At 33.8% G+C, this 21,914-nt stretch overlaps 4 protein-coding genes across 7 annotated transcripts in view; all 4 read right to left on the reverse strand.

The window, feature by feature from the left end:
• Window positions 1-284: 284 nt before the first annotated feature.
• LOC144571807 (FAD/NAD(P)-binding oxidoreductase) lies at window positions 285-2,348 on the reverse strand. Its single transcript, XM_078321188.1, has 5 exons — window positions 1,759-2,348; window positions 1,482-1,581; window positions 1,191-1,286; window positions 866-946; window positions 285-513 (listed from the first exon to the last, which is right to left on the reverse strand). The coding sequence occupies exons 1-5, from the start codon at window positions 2,259-2,261 to the stop codon at window positions 451-453; spliced, it is 843 nt and encodes a 280-aa protein (XP_078177314.1). The 5' UTR covers window positions 2,262-2,348; the 3' UTR covers window positions 285-450.
• Window positions 2,349-6,305: 3,957 nt separating this feature from the next.
• Window positions 6,306-10,605, reverse strand: LOC144571299 (protein DETOXIFICATION 16-like). 3 transcript variants are annotated; one of them, XM_078320536.1, is made up of 8 exons: window positions 10,363-10,605; window positions 8,217-8,761; window positions 7,782-7,868; window positions 7,639-7,695; window positions 7,293-7,531; window positions 7,075-7,193; window positions 6,915-7,001; window positions 6,306-6,601 (listed from the first exon to the last, which is right to left on the reverse strand). In XM_078320536.1, the coding sequence occupies exons 1-8, from the start codon at window positions 10,603-10,605 to the stop codon at window positions 6,539-6,541; spliced, it is 1,440 nt and encodes a 479-aa protein (XP_078176662.1). In that variant the 3' UTR covers window positions 6,306-6,538. The 3 variants fall into 3 exon arrangements, with proteins under 3 accessions (XP_078176662.1, XP_078176663.1, XP_078176664.1); XM_078320537.1 differs by lacking the exon at window positions 10,363-10,605 and adding an exon at window positions 9,840-10,040; XM_078320538.1 differs by lacking the exon at window positions 10,363-10,605 and adding an exon at window positions 9,029-9,803.
• On the reverse strand, window positions 10,605-16,421 carry LOC144571297 (protein DETOXIFICATION 16-like). Its single transcript, XM_078320534.1, has 8 exons — window positions 16,037-16,421; window positions 12,862-13,406; window positions 12,469-12,555; window positions 12,325-12,381; window positions 11,982-12,220; window positions 11,741-11,859; window positions 11,575-11,661; window positions 10,605-11,457 (listed from the first exon to the last, which is right to left on the reverse strand). Exons 1-8 carry the CDS (start codon window positions 16,280-16,282, stop codon window positions 11,395-11,397), a joined length of 1,443 nt encoding a protein of 480 aa, XP_078176660.1. The 5' UTR covers window positions 16,283-16,421; the 3' UTR covers window positions 10,605-11,394.
• Window positions 16,422-21,104: 4,683 nt separating this feature from the next.
• LOC144571302 (protein DETOXIFICATION 16-like) overlaps window positions 21,105-21,914 on the reverse strand; it is a 30,249-nt gene continuing 29,439 nt past the window's right edge. For both annotated transcript variants that reach the window (XM_078320542.1, XM_078320540.1), the window contains exons 6-8: window positions 21,767-21,885; window positions 21,602-21,688; window positions 21,105-21,502 (exon numbers count right to left, since the gene is read on the reverse strand). In XM_078320542.1, the coding sequence (XP_078176668.1) occupies window positions 21,440-21,502; window positions 21,602-21,688; window positions 21,767-21,885 (269 nt within the window). In that variant the 3' untranslated portion in view covers window positions 21,105-21,439. The remainder of the gene's footprint in view (window positions 21,503-21,601; window positions 21,689-21,766; window positions 21,886-21,914) is intronic.

Raw genomic sequence — 21,914 nt, forward strand, 5'->3', positions numbered from 1 at the left:
AAAACTATCATATATTTATCAATTATTAGAGAAACAATTATGAAATAACTCTTCTCCATACCCTTATCCGATAAGCTAACAAAAATAATTTCATTCCCATATCCATATCCATTAAGTTAACTGAATTTTTTTTTTTTTACCCATACTTGACTTATTGAATGCAATAAGGGTTGGATAAACAAATACAAGGGTTTCATTGATACCCCTACTTTTAGTTATCCCTTGGCATTTCAGATCATGAATTAACTTTCATAATGAAACAAAATTCTGTCATAAACTCATAATAATTGTAACTTCAAAATTTGAATATTCTATGTGTGCTTATACAAGTTATAATGTTGTATCGGATGGCTTTGAAATTGAATCCAATAACTCCACTTTGTGCTTACGTGGACAAATAGACCAAAATGCAAACTTTTAATACACATAAAATAATATGTATCACCAAAATTAGAAGTTCATCAGAATTTTATCTTTTGGTACACCATCAGCCACGAGAGCAGATGTTATTTCCTGAAAAAACAAAATAAAACTTTGTGAAATTTCACTATAAACAATAAACTTCAATTTAAGCTTCTAAACCAACAGCTAATTCTGGTACCAGCATGCTGTGTTGGTAAAAGTACAAAAATTAGACACTGCAACTTCTGAATTTGACTGATTGAAACTATAGCCCTATAAAAGGATTCCTCATTGGTAAGGTTAAAGACAATGATATCCATTTTGTCCCATACTTCCAGCTATATCCTCAAACAGAGATTTCTATTGTAAACAGAAGGAATAATTTTTAAAAGAAGTAAGCCAAATTAACCAAAAAAAAAATATCTACTACACCACATTTTATGGAAAACAAACTATTACATACCTCAGCCATTTGCTTATGACCGCATAGCACTACTCCGGTAGACGAAGGATTTAAAGCCGGCTTAGTTCTCAAAAAAGCATCCTGACAGATTTCAAGAAATAACATATTTAAAGCTAACAAAAAGAACTCCATATTCTTGCTTCATTATAGGCTATGTAAATTTCTTTAAGCACCTTTTAGACTTTTAGTATGAGTTTATTTGGGGCATATAGATAAAACATATTCAGTCAGACAGGTAATATTTGATCAAAGGCAAATACTATTAATAAATTTGGACATAAAAGTGAAAAGAAAGCATTATTTAGTGGATCACTGAATTTCGTACCTGTACATAGCCTGTCTCGCCTATCCATGAATTATCAGGTTGGGACAAAACTGGTACTACTGTTACACCACTAGACTCCCAAGTTTCAAACCGATCCTGAAAATTTAAATATTATAATAACAAACAAAGCTATGTTAGCATGTGACCTTGGTTTAGAAAAATCCTCATATTCAAATTTATCAGCATGTATGTTACAGAAATAACAATTGTTAGGCTTCATAGTTTCAACATTCTTTGAGAAATTCTTATAATTAAAATAAATGACCTGGAGAGAGTGAGATGATATAAAACCTGATAGGCCATAATTTGGAGGTTTCTGGCTCCATAATAAAGCCTCACATCAGCTTTTTTATTAGTAGGAAAATCTGATTCTATAAGGGATCGGATTGCACTGTCATTAAAGGATAAAGAAAGAAAAATTGAATTAACAAGAGCATATTAAAACTTGTGTAAAACAAGCCTGAATAATATTAAATTTTGAGAAGCACTGGCAGGAAATAGATATATGGAAATCAGAATAAACACTGCTGAAAGTGGGAAATCTTAAAAGCCAGAGATAAAATTATACCTGATACCTGTACCAGTAGCGAAAATAAAAACAGTATCAGTTGCTTCAGGTCCCTTGATTCTCTCAATTGGAAAACCCTTCCCCATAACGGGTCCAAGCTCCACCAAATCCCCTTCCTTCAATCCGCAAATCAGCTCCGCAGTGGATCCAGGAACCCGCTTCACCAAAAACTCGAACCTCCCTTCAACAGTAGGGGGAGATGCAATGGCCATAAAAGCGGGTTTGGATTCGGACCCGCTAATCTTCAACTGGAGATATTGTCCCGGGGCGGAGTACGAGGTAGAAAGAGAAGGAGATGAGGAAAGGTCAGCGACGACATGGAAGACGGAGGAGTCTGACGTAGCAGGAGAGACGAGAGAGAGCGGTGCTGGAGTCCAAGTGGCGGTGGTGGCCGAGGCGGAGACGGAGATGCGCCGGGAGAAGCGGGAAATGGAGGCAAGCGGGCGTTTGGAGAAATGTAGGGATGGTAGAAAGGGTTTAGAGGAGAAAGTACAAGTGGCCATTTGTTTGCAAGGAGAGAAGAGATGAGGTGCAAAGTGCAAACGCAACTGATAATTGAATAATTGAATAATTGATACCAGTGATAAGTTCAGTTTATCTGGATCCGGCTCCTCTCCAATCATATGGAATTATTGGATCAACCTAAATACTCTAGATTATGACACGTGGCAAGAATCTCATCTAACGGTTTATATATATACTTATATAATATTGATTTAATGCCTTTATAAATTAACTTTATAACGCTAGTTTTTCCTCTTCTTTCCATTATATGAAAAATAAAAATAGATTAAAGTCACCAATTTAGTTAACTTTTAAGGAGTATAATCAAATATTTAATTAGATGGATACGAGTAGTGTTTGGACGGGCGGGCAGGGCCGGGCGGTCCGGGCATACCCGGGAACGGGCACGGGTATAACGGGTACTCGGGTATACGGGCACGGGTATAAGCGGGAAATGAGGGGCAGGGCGGTCCGGGCATAACCGTTCCGGTCCATTTTTTTTTTTCTGTTTTTTTTTGCTTTTTTTTCTGTTTTTTTTGCTGTTTTTTTTTTCTGTTTTTTTTTTCTATTTTTTTTCTTACGGTGTTGTAGGAATATTATTACGTGTTTATAATTCGACTTTTAAAATCTGAATAGTTCAATATCAATTAGTGTATATAAATAAATAAAATTTGTAACTTATATATAAAATTTATCCGTGCGAAAAATTTGTATATTTATTCGGCTAAGTACAAATCTATCTATTTATTTCTTTACACGTGTTTGTAATTTATTTATATCTCGAAATTTTTAGGATAACATTTCTAACATACCCAAATAGTATTATTTTTATATGCAGGAAAAAGATTTACAGCATTATTCAAATATACGTATACGTATATGTATATATAATATAGAGGTTGGCTACTCTATTTACATAAGCATATGAGAGTATATGGCTATATGCTTATAAGTCGATCTGAACCGTTAGATGTGATCTCTATATTGAAATGTGCTTGGAGACCAAATTTTATATTTTTCTGATTTTTTTTACTATTTATTAAGCCACTTTGAAAATATCGATCGTGGTACGCCTACCGTCGTACGAAAACTTAAATTGCATTTTTGAGGCACTAAACGACATTTTTCTGAAATTCTGATGCATCCGATGCCCGATGTACCATCGAGGAAAAATCGGATCCGTCTCGTTCTCCCCTTTCCGAAAAGTCAAAGAACGCGCGAATCCGACACTCGTAGCCAAAGTTATAGATGTTTGAAATTTTTTCTTACGGTAGAACTTTGAAAATTCATAACTAATTGTAGAAAAATCCAAATAAATTGAAATTTGTGTCAATTCTGTGTATTTTTTAATGTTATAATAAAAAGTGTTATGCAATTCTAGTGTATCACATTTGTGTCAATTAGTGATATTTGACAAATTATTTAGTTTTACTAAAACTAATATTTGAGTTTATTTTTGTTATCTTTTTTTCTTCTACTCCTAAACTCAACATTTTCATTACTTAATTTGAAAATTGTCAAATATCACTTAATATTTAATCAAATAAATTCAAAACAAAATATTAGCAAAAAAATTAATTTCCATCATTGAAGAGAGCAAAGACAGAGATTCAGGCATAAAAGTGATTTTTTCATTTGAGAATTAGAATATTAAACTATTTTTAGATTATGACAATTGATTTTGTCTAAAAGAACTATTTTATAGATCAAAAGTTGATCAATTTCTAATATATTTTTTAATTTTAGGATATTTTTTTTTCTGTTTTTTTTTAACAGTGTCGTATAAATATTATTACGTGTTTGTAATTCGACTTTTAAAATATGAATAGTTCAATACTTCAATATGAAATAGTGTATATATATATACATAAAATTATCAAGTCACATCTTTATAATTCCTAAATAAATAAAATTTGTAACTTATATATAAAAATTATTCTTGCGAAAATTTGTATGTTTATTCAGCTAAGTACAAATGTTTTTATTTATTTCTTTACATGAGTCATTTTATTTTATTTTCAAATTCTCATTCTAACTATATAGTTTCATAATTTATTTATATCTTGAAATTTTTAGTTTACATTTAAAATTGATAATATATTTTGTAAACGTTCATTTTAAATTGATAATATATTTTGTAAACGTTCATTTTAAATTGATAATATATTTTGTAAACGTTCATTTATTTTTAATAGGTTAAATAAAATATAAATAAAAAATATCTTAAATCAATTACTTTAAAACAATAAAATATAAATTAAAAATCTAACCTATTTAAAATAAATCTAACATTTTCAAAAATAAATCTAACCTATTCAACATAAATCTAACATATTCAAAAATAGGTCTAACATTTTCAAAAATAAATCTAATCTATTTAAAAATAAATTTAATATTTTTAAAATAAAATCTAATGTAACATATTCACAAAAATAAATCTAACATCTTTTTTTAACCTATTAAAAATAAATCCAAATTTCAAAAATAAAATCTAACCTATTAAAAACAAATCTAATTACTTCACATATTCAAAAACATAAATTAAAAAACTAATTTTTTTAACCTATTAAAAATGAATCTAACATATAAAATAAAAAAACAGAAATTAAAAAACAGAATTTAAAAAACAGAAATTAAAACAGAATTTAAAAAACAGAAATTAAAAAACAGAAATTAAAAAACAGAAATTAAAAAACAGAATTTAAAAAACAGAATTTAAAAAACAGAAATTAAAACAGAATTTAAAAAACAGAATTTAAAAAACAGAAATTAAAAAACAGAAATAAAAAAACAGAATTTTTTTTTTAAATGAGTTGGGGGGAATTTCGAAAATTTTGAAATTTTGAATTTAAACGGGTACGGGTACCCGGGTAGGGTACAACGGGTAAACGGGTATGGGCACGGGTACATGGGCACGGGCACGACGGGCACGGGTATGGTCGGGTACGGGTATAATTCGGTCCGGGTATGGTCGGGTTTTTGCCCAAAAAACGGTGGCCGGCCTGTTTTTTGCCCGTACCCGTGTACCCGTTTACCCGACCTATACCCGGGCTCGGGCACGGGTACCCCGGGCATCGGGTACGGGCGGGCAGGGCACGGGTATAATTAATACACTAGATACGAGTAGAGTATTAATTATGCCCCACTCGGGTAGCCCGTGGTACCCCTGCCCGAGCCCGCGTATAGGTTGGGTAAACGAGTACACGGGTACGGGCAAAAACCAAACCGGTCACTGTTTTTTTGGCAAATACCTGACTCTACCCGGATCGATCATACTCGTACCCGACCTTACTCGTACCCGACTTTACCCTACCCGGGTACCCGTCTACCCTTACCCGTACCCTTATATCCGACCCACTTTAATTCAAAAATCAAACCCAAATTTCAAATCCCCCCCACCCGATTAAAAAAAAAAAATAGAAAGAAAGGAAAAAAAAAGAAAAGAAAAAAAAAAAACGGAAAAAAGAAGAAGAAAAAAACAGAAAAAGAAAAGAAAAAAAAAACCTGATCGGACCGGACCGCCTTACCCCTCAAGGGTACCACGGGCACGGGTATAGGACGGACAGGGCACGGTTTTTGAAAAAAATACCCGAGATACCCTTGCCCGACCAATACCCTTGCCCCTTCCCGAATATACCCGGCCCACCCTGGCCCTGACCGACTTTAATCCACTAGATACGAGTACAATTGCAAAACCTGGAATCGTGCATGAATCATGATGCAGACATGGACCAATTCAATGATTTGATTCCGTACAATTGGAGAGGAGCCGGCTTCCAACGGTCAACGGATGATGCACCAAAGCGCTGTCACTTTTTCCCTTGTCTTTCATTCTCCATCTTTCCCGACTCCTGAGTCCTGACTTGAACCTTTCTACTGCGATTCAAAAGTTCAAAAAAAAAAAAAAACTCTGCCACGGTAAATCTTCAAAGAGACGGAACTGATTCGGCTCGTGGGCCTTTTTATGTAGCCCATGGGTTTGACAACTTGGAAGCTACTTGAAAAAAAATGAGCAAAGCAGCCGAAAAAACAAAAGTACCTTATTAGTATAAGATGACATGATAGCTAATTTTATTTGTTTGATATTCTCGATAATGTTTAAGAAGTTTCAACACAAAAAATTGAGAACTATTATCCTCAACCTATACTATGCTCTCAGGATTTCTTGAACCAACAGAGACAATTACTAGTCTCGCTCCTTAACCGTATTGGATATCTAATCAATCTTGCATCATTTTAATTTCCAGCTTAGCGATCTTGATAAGTGCTTGGGTTCTCATGTCGCAACAATATCAGTGGGAACAGAAGAGCTGTAAACCCTCTCTTTTGCCTTTCTTGCCTGTTAATGCATCAAGTATATCTCATAAATTAACAGACTCGTTAAACCAATTATTGTTATTCAATCAAAATGTTTTATATAAAAGATTAAAATGCAAAATTTTGAAGAACCATCCTTCTGTTTAGTAGTACTCACAATGCTCTTTGTGTGAGAGGTGGCAAGTTAGAAACCCGGATGTACATCATTTATAAATAATTTACTGGCAAATAGTTGCCCTCTATACTAATTATCGACGAATCTTTACCTCAATATTAAAGACTTGGCATTTTACTTTTCTCATAAAAAAAAAAGTGCAAAATTCCGTAACAATTACCTCGTTTTCCCAATTAGTACATAATGTGATGGTCAAAAGCAATACCGCCTGGACAAATATGCCACATATAAGTCCCATCCAAAGTCCCTGATATCCAAGGCAAAATTACACAATTTTCACAAGCATAATATTTATAATTTACAAGGAAAATGGAAATTACCTTTCCATTAAAATGGAATACGAAAGCTAGAAGAATAGCCGAAGGTATACCGACTGCATAAAATGCACCTAGATTCACAAATGCACCAATCTTTTGCCACCCGCACCCTCTTGCCACCCCTAAATTCATAATATTTATTCATTTTGTAATTTTGATCAGTATAAGAAGTAAAAAAAATGTTGATGGAAACTAATATTTGAAGGAAAACTTGATTTAACCTGAAAGCACACACTGTATGCTATCTAACATATTTGAGATTGCGAGAATGGGCAAGATGATGGCCACATATTTCACCACCTCTTCTTCACTACTGTATGCATAACCCCATATATCTCTAATCAGAATTAAAATAGATCCTACTATTAGTCCTCCTGTGATGGTCAAGCATAACACAACTTGCACCGCCAATCTTGCAGTTTCCGGTCGACCCGCACCAAGCTCATTTGATACACGTGTACTTTGACAAACAAACAAACAAAAAATGATATGCAAATATTACTTAAAAGTGTAAAATTTAACACCATAATTTCAATGTTCTCAATATATTTAAAAGTTTAAACAAACCTTATGGCACCACCAAGACCGAAGGGGATCATGTACACAAATGAAGCTGTGTTTAGACTGGAAAATATAACAACACAGATTAAATAAGATAAGTTGTACATTTAATATTAATATTGTACAATTTCAAAACAAAATTTCCTCACCTTATGGAAAGAACAGAAGTTTCGAGTTGTGGATTTGGAAGAAGGCCAGAGAGTAGCACAAGAAATTCAAACGACCACCATCCCAAGCTGTATATATTAATCCACGTTTGAATAAGATCTAGTGTAAAGATGTATTGAAACATAACATCTTTACCCTAGTACTAAATTTTATTGATTTATTCCCTTGTTGAGCTATAATTGGTTGCCACTAATACTAATTGTTCTTTGCATGTTCAGCACATAAGAGAAAACTGAGGAACCCAATAAAGGCATAATTTAAACAGTAAAATGGGTCAAACTGAGGCTTAATCGAACCTTGCACAATTGTTAGGCGAAGCTTATTCAGATTTCATCTGATAGCTCCATTTTACCAGCAAAGTTAAATCTTTAGTTCAAAAAAAAAAAATATATATATATATATATATATTTGCTTACCAAACCATCAAAGCCGAAGGAACTGCAAGCTTAATAAACTCAACCAGATCGTGAAATGCTTCTTTGGAAAAGCCGACCCATGTCTTCTTGCAATTTGGTGAAATTCTAACATAACCCGCCAAAATGGTCACATTTATCCAATTCGAGATCCCGCTACCAAGCGCAGCACCTTTGCTTCCCATCCCCAACCCATATACCAGCAGCCAGCACACGAAAATATGCAACAAGGCTGTCAAACCTGAACTAAGCATAACAGGGAAGACAATGTTTTGTGACTGTAGAAATCTCACATGGCACTGAAGGAGCCCATAAGCAAACAAAGACGGTATCATCCATTTTGCATAAATACCGGCCTCCCATGCTATGTCGGCTTCTTGACCACAAAGTAAAAGAATCTCATTGGTGTAAAACCAGATGGTGGCGAGTGGTATGCCTAAAAGTGTAAGAATAAGCATGGCTCTTTGCTTGTAAATTCCAAGAAGGGCGTACTCTTTTGCGCCATATGCTTGGCCACAAAGTGTATCCATTGCAGTGGCACTTCCCATCTACAAAAAAAAGGTAAGAAGATCGTCTGCTATTTTAATTATTTTTAGAATTTTTTACTATTTTTTCTAATGAAAAACAATGATTTTCAAAAATTCTAAAAAAATAGTAAAGAATATTCAAAAAATGTCTCCAAGCACATATTAATATGGAGATCATGTTGAAAGGTTCGGATCGATTCTTTGAACTTTGCAATTACTTTGGTTACAACTACATTTTTCCATTCTTTTTATTATGAAAATTACAATAGTAGAAAAAAAAATCTTAACTAAATATTTCCTGCCATGTAAGTTCCAAATCTGTCAAGGCAAATCAGAAATTCACATCTCTGGCCCTGCAAGGTGGTTCTTGGCAAAAACATGTGCATTTCTGTTCTAACTGGAGACATAACAAATCTAGCAAAATATTTATCATAATGATTGTGATAAAGACAAAGTATCTGGTATACCAGTGTCTTATTATTAATTGAGATTAGGTCTGTAAGTCTTCCATTGAGGAGTAATTATCAACTTAAACTCAGATGTCAGTAAACTAAGACAGATTGTCTAAGATTCTCCAGTCCCATGTCAGAAAAATTAAAGGATACTTTCCTCTATGCCCTTCAAAAATAAAATTATCTTATTCTCATATACAATTAAAAAAATACACAGAACTTTCTGATTTCTCCATCGAACATTATTATGGACATTTGAGAAGGTGGACACAATTTCTCTTCATAAGTCTCAAGGTTGATTTTGCAAAATTTAAGAGAGACCCAGTTAAGGTTTCAAACTTCCTATTATTCTTTCTATGTAATAGCCAATAAATACTTGCTATTAAATCAAACAATAGATAAGGGACTTTTAGATTTCTCCTTTTCCCAAAAAGAGGTCAACAACGGATAAAAGGAAGGGACGAAAGCTCAAGAGCAAAGAAGTCAACGGGGACAGACTTGGATGCTTGGAAAAGCTTTTAATTTTGCAATTTTCTGTTTTACTTCACTATGGATGCTAACAATTGCACCAACTGGAACAACATATGACGTAAAATAACTATAACATTAGGGACCTATATATATAAATTAAGATATAATATACTTACCATTAAGATGTATCCCGTAACATTAGCAAAGGAAGTAGCCATGGAAGCACTAGACACAGGTATTTCATCAAGGTGACCTCCAAACATATTTTGAATAAACCCGAATGCAAATTCTCAATAAAAGCCCAGAATAAATGGTATTGCTAACTCACCTTGTTTCTTCATCTCTGTCCATGTTTTGAGTCTTCTCATATTTGACACAACATTGGAAACTACAAACTCTGTAATCTGGATAAGATTTCTCTTAAAATGGAAAGGATCATTACCATTGATCAAAGGTCTTCTAATCGGTAAGTGTTTATGCAACTTACTATGTAATCGTTGAACTTAGTTGAGCTGAATTGAATTGAACTGTGAGATTTTCATTTTTCAAGACTTTGTTTGTAGGATAGATGTTAGTAGACTAGATGTAACAGTAAAATCTACCAACAGTACACCAGGTTCCAGAGCGTCACTCAATTATAACATGTCAAAGAAATTAAAAAAGTAATATAAAAGGGAGAGGATGAAATTGCAAATTTACCAGCACGCTGTAACCAGTGACAGTAGCAAAGGAAGAAGCCATAGAAGCACCAGACAGAGATAATTCACCAAGGTGTCCCACAAACATGACAGATATCATTTGTATTACATTTTGTAATAAACTCCCTGCGATCATTGGTCCAGCTAGCCATAGTTGCTTCTTCACCTCGGTTTTCACCTCTGCTCTTCTATCGCTTTTACAAGCCTCTGTGATTAGAGGTGTTTCCAGGGTTTTGGTCTCCATTTTTTTGCTCCTTGCTATCTCCTCTTTATTTCTCTACAATGGCGGGGTGATTGTGCAAATTGGCGGGAGGGGAAGGAGGAAAGAAGAGTCGAATTTTGGCTTTTCGTTTCTTTCTTTGGATTGGTTATCCGACTATCCTTGGTTACAGTTACACAATGGCGGGCTAGAATAAAAAAACAAAAGATAAAATTTTAACAGTGACAGTCGGCTCTTTCGTAGTGTCAATAATTGATTTCTTTAGCTTCAATTAAATGAAAACCAGATTAAGAAATTTTTTAAAAATAAGTGCTCTGAAAAACACTAGTCTTTAGTCTTTACAGTAATTAAGGTGTAAACCCCCTCTTTCGGCCTATGGGCCTTCTCATGTAACCCATGTGTCTCATAATTGGGATGCTACTTTCCAGAATGCATAGTTTTATTTATTTCAAAAGGAAAAAAAAATAGAAAATAAAAAGGCATTTGTTTTTAAAAGAAACAAAAGGACCTTTCAAAAATCAAGCCGGATTATAATAAGACAATTTAATTGTATTTGCTATTTATTCCCAATAATGTTATACAACTTTTAACACAACAGTTTTTTTAGCAACCAAAAATTGAGAACTATTATATATCCTCAGCATTTCTCGAACCAACAGAGACAATTATTAGTCTTCTTAACCATGTGGATATATATATCTGATCAATCTGACTTAAGTGCATCATTTCAGACGTGGTCTTCTATTCTAATTTCCAGCTTATTAATTAGCAATCTTGCTGGTGATAGTTCCATCTTAACAAGTACTTGGCTTCTCATGTGGCAACCATGTCGGTTGGAAGAGAAGAGCTGTAAACCCTCTCTTTTGCCTTTCTTGCCTGTTGATACATGAAATATATCTCATAAATTAACAGAGTCGTTAAACTAATGCTATTCAATCAAAATGTTTTATATAAAAGATTAAAATGCTGAAATTTGTACAGATAAACAGTTACCTCTTTCTCCCAATCAGTGTATAATGTGATGATTACAAACAACACCACTTGAACAAATAAGCCAAATATCATTCCCATCCAAAGTCCCTGACATCCAAAGCTAAATTAAACAATTTTTCACAAGCGCAGTGTTTATAATTTGCATGTAGAATTATTTGGGAATTACCTGTCCATTGATATGGAATACAAAAGCTAGGAGAATAGCTGAAGGAATACCGACTCCATAAAATGCACCCAGATTTACAAATGCACCAATCTTTTGCCACCCGCACCCTCTTGACACGCCTAAATTCATAAAATTCATCAATTTTGATTTTTGGAATTTTGATCAATATGAGAAGTTGAAACAATAAAGTGGTTGATGTAAAGATAAAAAAACTAATATTTGAAAAATAACTTGATTTAACCTTGAAGAACAATCTGAATGACATCAAACATATGTGAGATTGCAATAATGGGCAACATGATGGCCACATATTTCACCACCTCTTCCTCATTACTGTATGCATAACCCCATACATCTCTTATCAGAATTAAAATAGATCCTACTATTAATCCTCCTGCAATGGCCAACCATAACACGACTTGCACCGCTAATTTTGCAGTTTTGGGTCGACCTGCACCAAGCTCATTTGATACACGTGTACTTTGACCAAAAAAAAAAATGATCAGCAACTATTACTTAGAAGTGTAAAATTTAACAACATTGTAATTTTGATTTTCTCAATACAGCTAAAAAGTTAAACTAACCTTATGGCGCCACCAAGACCAAAGGGGATCATGAACACAAATGAAGATGTGTTTAGACTGGAAAAGATAACCATACAAATTAAAATAAGATAAATTGTACATCTAATACATATCTGGTACAATTTCAAAACAAGATTTACTCACGTTATAGAAAGAACAGAAGTTTCGAGTTGTGGATTTGGAAGAAGGCCAGAGAGTAGCACAAGAGATTCAAACGACCACCATTTCGAGCTGTATATATTAATCCACATTAGATCCATGTAAAGGTGTATTATACATAATTTCTTGACGCTGGTACTTCATTTTCTTCGATTGTTCAACTATATTTTTGTTAACACTAATTAATATTAAATTTTCTTCGCTTGTTCAGCTCATTAGAGAAAACTGAGGTGCCCAATATATAGAGGCCTAATTAATTACTAAATTGTGTCAAATTGAGGCTTAATTGAACCTTATTTGCACATTTGTTAGGTGAAGCTTGTTCCAATTTACTGGCAAAATTAAATCTTCTGTTCTAAAAATAAGAATTTTGCTTACCAAACCATCAAAGCCGAAGGAACTGCAAGCTTAAAAAACTCAAACAGATCGCGGAATGCTTCTTTGGAAAAGCCGACCCATGTCTTCTTGCAATTTGGTGAAATTCTAACATAAACAGCCAAAATGGACAGATTTATCCAATTCGAGATCCCGCCACCAAGTGCAGCACCTTTGCTTCCCATCCCCAATCTGTACACCAGGACCCAGCACACAAAAATATGCAACAAGGCTGTAAAACCTGAACTAAGCATAACTGGGAAGACAATGTTTTGCGACTGTAGAAACCTCACGTGGCACTGAAGGAGCCCATAAGGAAACAATGACGGTATCATCCATTTTGCATAAATACCGGCCTCCCATGCTATGTCGGCTTCTTGACCACAAAGTGAAAGAATCTCATTGGTGTAAAACCATATGGTGGCAAGTGGTATGCCTAAAAGTGTAAGAATAAGCATGCCTCTTTGCTTGTAAATTCCAAGAAGAGAGTACTCTTTCGCACCATATGCTTGGCCACAAAGTGTATCCATGGCGCTGGCACTTCCTGCCTACAATAATATGTAAGAAGGTTGTCTCTTCTATTTTATTTAAAAGGGAAATCATTGTTCTTCATAATAGAAATATGAACCATATATATGCTATCGAAGTTCCATGTTTCATGAAAAAGGTAGCTATGTTATTTAGCTACTCTATTAAAAAAAAAAATGCTATATGCTATCTGAGTTGCTATTCAAAGAAAATTACTGTATTACTATTATTACTGTCACTATTGTTATTTTGTAGTTATTATTTTTGTAATTTATTCACATAGCTATAGAAATGTTCACTCTTCAATCTTGGTATAATATTTTGATATGGTACAGCCAGCACATATGAGCCACACTATTATTTTACCAACCCAAGATTTCTTTTTATCCATGTTATTCAATAGGCAAAACTCATGAATATATTAGCAGCGTGTGCTAGAATTTTATATTTAATTATTTCCACGAGTTTAATTTTGACAATTAATTTTAACAATGAATAGCTGCTTATTCGCTGAAGTTTGTAGAGTAAGAAATCAACAACTAAAGAAAGTTTCAACAGTAATTCGTTGTTTGATACATATATAAAATATACATTAAATATACAATGAATAGATTCTTAGATTGCAGTGCTCAGCTATGTCATGTTCATCTAAGCCTCTGGTGTTTAGATTGCAGAGGGTCCCTTTCAAATGGGAATTGGTCCCTGAGTAACAGCAGATGCCAACCAGTGATATGGGACTGATATATTATATTAATGTGTTCCCCAAATTTCTAAATATTCTGAGGCTCCTCTATGCCACAGATACCGATTGCATTTTTAAGGTGATAAATTAGATAAACACAAGACCTTCCCTCTCTTAGGCTATCTTGTATTCTTTTATTAAAATGAATATTATATTCAACTAACCACATATGAATTGCTTAAAATATCCACTGCAATTGAGTTTCAAAGGAGGAATTGATATGATTTTAGTAAACCTGGGTTTGCTGTTTCATGGTAGCAGCAGAAAACTATAACCCTCAAGAAAGGTAAAGGAAGATTGTGACATTTTGTCATTCATTTTCTGTTTAGATTGCATAAGAAATTAATTGGGGAAGAGAAGTCGGAGATAAATTAAGTAGAATCAAATGAAATGAAGATACCAGTATCCAAATAAACAAAGAATATGAAAGGAACAGACAGTCAGAATTATTTAGACTTTTCTCTGATTGGTACATAACACAGCACATCAGTAATTCACATCTCTTGCCCTACAAGGCGGTTCTTGGCAAAAGCATGTGCATTTCTGTTCTAACTGGAGACATAACAAATCTAGCACAATATTTATCATGATGATTGTGATAAAGACAAAGTATCTGGTATACCAGTGTCTTATTATTAATTGAGATTAGGTCTTTTTCCAATTTTCAATAGGATCCCGGGCTCGATCTGGTTTAGTATGAAGGTGATTCTTTTTCTTTTCTTATATATATGGGTCCACCCAGCATTTCCACGATATCGTACGTTATGATAAATTAATGGGACTGGTCTGAAAAGTGTTCACCGCTCATTTTTGGTTTTCTTATCTCTTTTTTCCTGATGTCTAACAACATGGTGCCGGGGGGTAATATTGAGATTGTATTCAAAATTGCTGGCGGGTATTCGAAGGGTACTTTTACACGAAAGGATGCTCGCAATCATCTAGATAAGTACAGGAGGAGCAAATTGAGGGCTATCGGAGGAGATGATGCTGTAACACTCATGAAAACTCAAAAAGGGACAGTGTGCATGATTGCCCTAATGCACTATTCAAAATCACTAAAACAAGAAATAAGCAATAAAACACACTGACTCAGATGAAAATTCTGCCCCTTTCTTTCCGAATGCTTACTCTACTCCTCTTCGAAAGATCCAGGCAGCTGTAGAGGAAGGGTATCCACCGTGGTAGGTAGGCATAACCTCTGCAATTAATTTCCTTTTTGAATTTTCCACCTAGGCCGGCCATATGTCCAGAAAATAACAAGAGACGTCTCAAACAGAAGCAGTGTTACAGAAAAAAGATATTTTGTCTTCTTCAGTTAGTACAAATTCGGTCGATATCGACAATCCAGGCAGGAAGGAGGCCTAGCTAGAAAAGGGACAATAAAAAAAAACCTTTGACGCTACGCTGTGCCGACCAGCAGTTTCTTCATCATATATATTTAAGTTTTGCCTGGGATACAATCATGAAATTGAACTTTGTGTGGTCCATGCATTGCCATGATATGTCCATTAAATGCTACGCACATTATTATGTGGCTGGATGACTAAATCCTAAATAACAGTTAACATTGTCAATTATGAAAAAAAGTTCACTGCATGACAAAAAAAGAGTTCACTGCATGTACAAACTCTGCAATCTGGATATGATTTCTCTTAAAAATGGAAAGAATTATTACCATTGATCAAAGGTCTTCTAATGGGTGAGTGTTTATCCTAATGTTGAACTTAATTATATGATCAGCTGAATTGAAGTTAGTAGATGCAACAGTAAAATCTGATTTTCTCTCACAGTATGACATAAGGAGGTATCTAATTGAACACCACGTTCCAGAGCGTCGCTCAATACCAACATGTTATATAGCTTGAAAAAAGTAATATATAATGGAGAGGAAAGAAATTGGAAATTTACCAGGAGGCTGTAACCAGTGACACCAGCAAAGGAAGAAGCCATAGAAGCACCAGAGAGAGATAATTCGCCGAGGTGTCCCACAAACATAACAGATATCATTTGTATAACATTTTGCAATAAATTCCCTGCGATCATTGGTCCAGCTAGCCATAGTTGCTTCTTCACTTCACTTTTCACCTCTGCTCTTCTATCTCTTTTACAAGCTTCTGTGATGATTAGAGGTGTTTCTAGGGTTTTGGTCTCCATTTTTTTGCTCCTTCCTCTCGATCTCCACTTTATTTCTCTACTATGGCGTGGTGATTGTGTAAATTGGGAGGAGGTGATGGAGGGAAGGTTTTCGTTTCTTTATTCGGATTAGTTATCGGTGGTTGTACAATGGCGGGCTAGAATAATATAAAATCATCCATCTTTAAACTTTTACTAGTGTCTACTGTCTACTGGTAGTGCGCTGTTTCTTAGTGTCTGTCAATAATTAGGATTTAACAACTCAAAAGTTCGATTTACAACCACCGCAGAATCGACATTTATACAGAAGGAAACAAATCGAACAGCAGATATTTCTTTTTTCATTTTTTTTTTCCATTGGAAACTCGTCATTTTTTTTGTTTTGGATTTTGTGTTGATAAAATTGAGTTTCATTACACAGTGTGATTTTCAAAGTTCAAATAGTCGATCCAAACGGTTAATTATGATCTCTATATCAAAATGTGCTTGAAGATCAAATTTTACATTTTTATAATTTTTTTTACTATTTATTAAGTATTTTACAAAATTATTATTTTTAGACAATTTTGAACCACTAAAAAACAGCGGTTTTGTAAAATACTTAATAAATAGTAAAAAAAATTTTAAAAAATTATAAAATTTGATCTCCAAGCACATTTTAATATAGATACATGCTGAATTGTTTGAATCGACTGTTTGAATTTTAAAAATTACAAAATAAAATTGTTGTAAAATGTTGTAAGTGGATTCCTTCTCATATATAATATAATAACTAATAAAGAAACGTTCTGGCCTCTTATACATTTATTCTCCAATACTTATATTCATGTCTCCAAACTAAAAATTAATGATTCATTTTACTCACTTTTTATTCTTCAATTAATTAATGTCTCTCATTTTTCCAACAATATATGTGAGAAATCTTGTGAATTTAAAATTACTACAATTTTTTTATTCAACTCGAAATAAAAATGATGAACTCTGTCATGTACATGTGTAACTGATGAGTGAACCATGGTTAAATTATAATCAAGATAATTGAACTCGGCAATAGAGATCTTAAAACATAAAGATTACTAACGCAATTTTAAAATTTTTAGCTAGTAATATGATCCCAAAATTAAAACAGCTCACCATGAGCGCATGCAGGGGATCGACTTGGAAGAAAAACAGATTTGTGATATCAGATCAAATTTGAAGGTTCCAAGAGGCATTTTACAAGGGCCCTAATTAGTGCATGATGTGATCATCACAAACAACACCGCTTGGACAAATTAATTAATAAGCCAAATATATATAAGTCCCATCCAAAGTCCCTAGCTTACATCCAAAGCTAAATTAATTACATAATTTTTTCTTCTTTCAAACAAAACAAAAAAGTGCCCAGCTTATTAGAGAAAACCAAGGTGCCCAGCTCATTACTGAAGGAGTCCATAAGCAAACAATTAATGACGGTATCATCCATTTCGCATAAATACCGGCCTCCCATGCTATATATGTACGTATGTCAGCTTCTTGACCAAAAAGTAAAAGAATCTCATTGGTGTAATACCCGATGGTGGCGAGTGGTATATATGCCTAAAATTGCAAGAATAAGCATGGCTCTTTGCTTGTATCCATTGCACTGGCACTTCCCATCTACAAAAAATGTATGATGATTGTCTGCTGTTAAAATTTTCCAGTCAAAAAGGACTGGCAACCTACATTAGATACATATGCGGGGAAACAAATTTGTTGCGATTCTAATCTCAACCGTTCATTCATTAAAATGCAGAAATCTCAAAATAAATTAATTTCTGTGCACGAATCTCGAAACATATAAACAGTTGATATTGGAATCACAGAGACCCTGCGATCCTTTGGAATCGCAGCAGATTTATTTCCACACAGGTGGAGGTAGAGGGAGGCAAATGAAAATAAGATAGAAACTTAATTAATTTTTATCGCTATATTTTTCCAAATGTCTCTAATTTTTTGTCATTCTATTATGCCTAATTTTTTTTAAACTTTAATAACTTAAAATATATAACTTAAATGTAAAAATTAAAACAGTCAGATATGATCTATATTATTTTCTCTATGCATATATAAAAAAAAAAAGACTTTTTAACTTTGTTTTGATTGTTATCAAGGGCTTGTAAATATATGATGTGAATAATATATAAATATTGATTTTTCAACTTATTGATTCATATAAAATAAAACCGAAAAGCAAAATTTTTATGTGCATGTAGAGAATAGATCACTTCTAACCGTTTTATTTTGACATATACCTTTTTGAAATTTTTTATTAAAAAATGAAAACAAGATAAAGACAGAAAAATAAAGATATTTGAACTCTTCTCTGTATTATAAAATATTTATTTATTGATAATACAAGCACCTTAATTTTTTGGGTGAGACAACTACATTTTGAAAATTACAATAATAGAAAATCTTCTTAACTAAATATTCCCAGCGAATTCGTATCTTCTGCATTAACTCAAAAGGAAATCTTTTGAGTTAATGAATCTCAACCATTTGATATGTTTTAAGATTTGTACGGACTAGATCTGCACTAATGTTGAAGGCCCCCTAAGTTAATTATAAGCAACAGTCAAATTAACTCCGTTTAAAATGAGACAGTTGATATTCTTTAACTTAAAAAAATTTCTTTTTGAGTTAATGCAGAGGATATTTCGAGCCATGTTGGCTCCGACTCCGTTGAGGCAACATCGAAATTCACATCTCTGACCCTACAAAAGCGGTTCTACGCAAAAGCACGTGTATTTCTTATCTAACTGGAGATAAACAAATATAGCACGATAATATCGTAATGATTGTGATCAAGTCAAATATTTTGAAATAATTATATTCATCATCACACTTCTATTTTTCCTCTATTCCCACACCTACAATTTATGAAGATTGTATTATGGTTTCCACTAAGCATTTAAACACTTCTAAAATTAGAAAGTCTACGTTAAATAAGAAATGTGATAATTATTTAAAGGTTGTATTATGGTCCCCACTAATTATTTAAACACTTCTAAAATTAGAAGTTGTATTATGGTTCCCACTAATTATTTATCCCTACAAACAAATATTTATCACGATAAATGTATATGAGGTGATTATTCAAATATTTTTTACATAGGTATAAATATTCTAGTGTATAGATATAAATACTTGTAATACTTGACATTAATGCTTTCATATGTCAGTCAGTGTCATATGTAAAAAAGACTTTTAAGTATAGGTATAAATACTTGCACGACGAGATATAAATACTCAGTGGCGTAGTCAGAATTTTCATTAGGGGTAGGCAAAATAAATTATTATTATTTTATTTAAATAATTAAATTATAAAATATTATTAAATAATTTTCATTGGAAGCGGAATCAGTAATTAACCATGAATTAAAATCGAGAAAATCAGTAGAAATCCACCGAATTAGATCGAAAACTCGATTTTTTTTTGAAAGTTTACTTTGAAACATAGTTCACAAGACTCTTTTATTCAAATTCAGCTCATTTTGAATAGTTAAACATAATAAAAATATTTTAATGCATTACATTAAATTTCAGTATATTACTTTATAAAACATTTTAGTCTATTTTTTTCACAAAAAATAACAAATTTATTGTAGTCCCACGATCATACCATTCTTATTAACCTTCTTCTTGTCAGAATATTTCAAAATAGATTGATGAAAGACTATCAAAATTGTAACGACTCGGCCAATTTTACTAATCGAGAGTTTTGACTCAGTCAGGAGTAGACAAAACTCAAATCTAGAGGTAGACAAAACCTAAATCCAAACTAACTATATACGAACTTGGTACCGTTTCAAAATCCAGGGGTAGGCAGCTGCCTACCCCTGGATATAGGTGGCTCCGCCACTGTAAATACTTGTGTGCCGATGAGCCTGAAAGTATGTCATCATGTATCTCATTTGAAAGAAAAAATTACGTAGAAGACGTTCGTAGTTTTAGATTAGTAAAATTCCTCATAGATCGTCAGAAATGTGAACAAGATTGAATGAGGAAAAAAAATCCACATCTAAAAATGTGTATGCCCCCCCGATGTAATTTGAGATTTGGTTAGAGAGACAATTATTTATGTAAAAATTATTCACCTTATAGGTATAAGTACTTCTGTGAATGAAGATTGATACTTTAGGAAAAAAAATTAGTGCTGGAACTTTTGTGGTTCCAAAGCAGTTATAGAAGTTAAATGCAGGGATAAATGGAGGGATAGAGGTGCGAGGACAATTATCACGATCTACTTCTCATTCTCCATTGATCCGACTCAGATCTACTTCTCACACACCGATCTAAGTCCGGATCCCTCTTACTTCTACCTTAGATCCGATCTTGCACCTTCAAGATCTAGATCCACATCATCTCCATCCTCTTCCTTTTTTTTTTAACCCGATCTTAATTTATCTCATCAAGATTCGAGTAAAAAAACCCGATCCAAACCTGCTTCTCGGGTATCGTGGGGTATAGGCCCCCCATGCCGACCAAATCAATCAACAAAGAAGAAACCCTAAGTGTTCGGCCTCCTAGAAGGAGCTTCGGCCGAAAGAGAGGAAGAAGAGGGGTGTAGTCGGTCGGCTGTGAGTGGAGGAAAGCGACAGCATACCTGTGAGTTGCTGGCGGCCAAGAGGGCGGAAGGGGATGTGTGCTCGGCGACTGAGAGGGCAGAGAGAGAGAGGCCGAGTGGGAGAGGGAGAACCAAGCGGCAGCGGGAAGGGAGGAGGGAAGGCGGAAGGAGGCGGCGACGGCAGGAGAGAGGGTGGGGCCAGCGGCTTTAAAAGTGACTAACCTACCCTAGCTTTGATACCAAATAGGATTTCAATCAAGGAATAATTGTTATTTTATTAGATGAGCCCTTGGACTTATACAGAGCTTACAACTTACAACCAAGTCTATCGTCTTCTCTATAATGTCTTTTTATCATAAGAACCCTAACAAAACTACTAATATGAAAACATACAAATATCAACACTCAACATATGCAGCTATCCTCTCAACATGTCTAGAACCAACAGAGACAAATATTAGCCTCCTCAACTGTATTGGATATCAGATCAACCTGACTTAACTGCATCATTTTATTTGTGGTCTTCTATTCTAATTTCCAGCTTAGTAGTCTTTCCGGTGATACTTCCATCTGAATAAGTACTCGGGTTCTCATGTCACAACCAAGTCGGTGGGAAGAGAGGAGCTGTAAACCCTCTCTTTTGCCTTTCTTGCCTGTTAATACATGAAATATATATATCTCACAAATTAACATAGTCATTAAACTAATGCTATTCAATCAAAATGCAGAAATTTGTACAGATAAACAATTACCGCTTTCTCCCAATCAGTGTAAGATGTGATGATAACAAACAACACCACTTGGACAAATATGCCAAATATAATTCCCATCCAAAGCCCCTGACATCCAAAGCTAAATTACACAATTTTTCACAAGCATAATACTTAAATTTACAAGGAGAAATATTTGGAAATTACCTGTCCATTAATATGGAATACAAAAGCTAGGACAATAGCTGAAGGAATACCGACTGCATAAAATGCACCCAGATTTACAAATGCACCAATCTTTTGCCACCCGCACCCTCTTAAAACCCCTAAAATTTAAAAAAAAAATCAATATAAT

Source organism: Carex rostrata, chromosome 19, assembly GCF_964058835.1.
Source record: "Carex rostrata chromosome 19, lpCarRost1.2, whole genome shotgun sequence".
NCBI lineage: Eukaryota > Viridiplantae > Streptophyta > Magnoliopsida > Poales > Cyperaceae > Carex > Carex rostrata.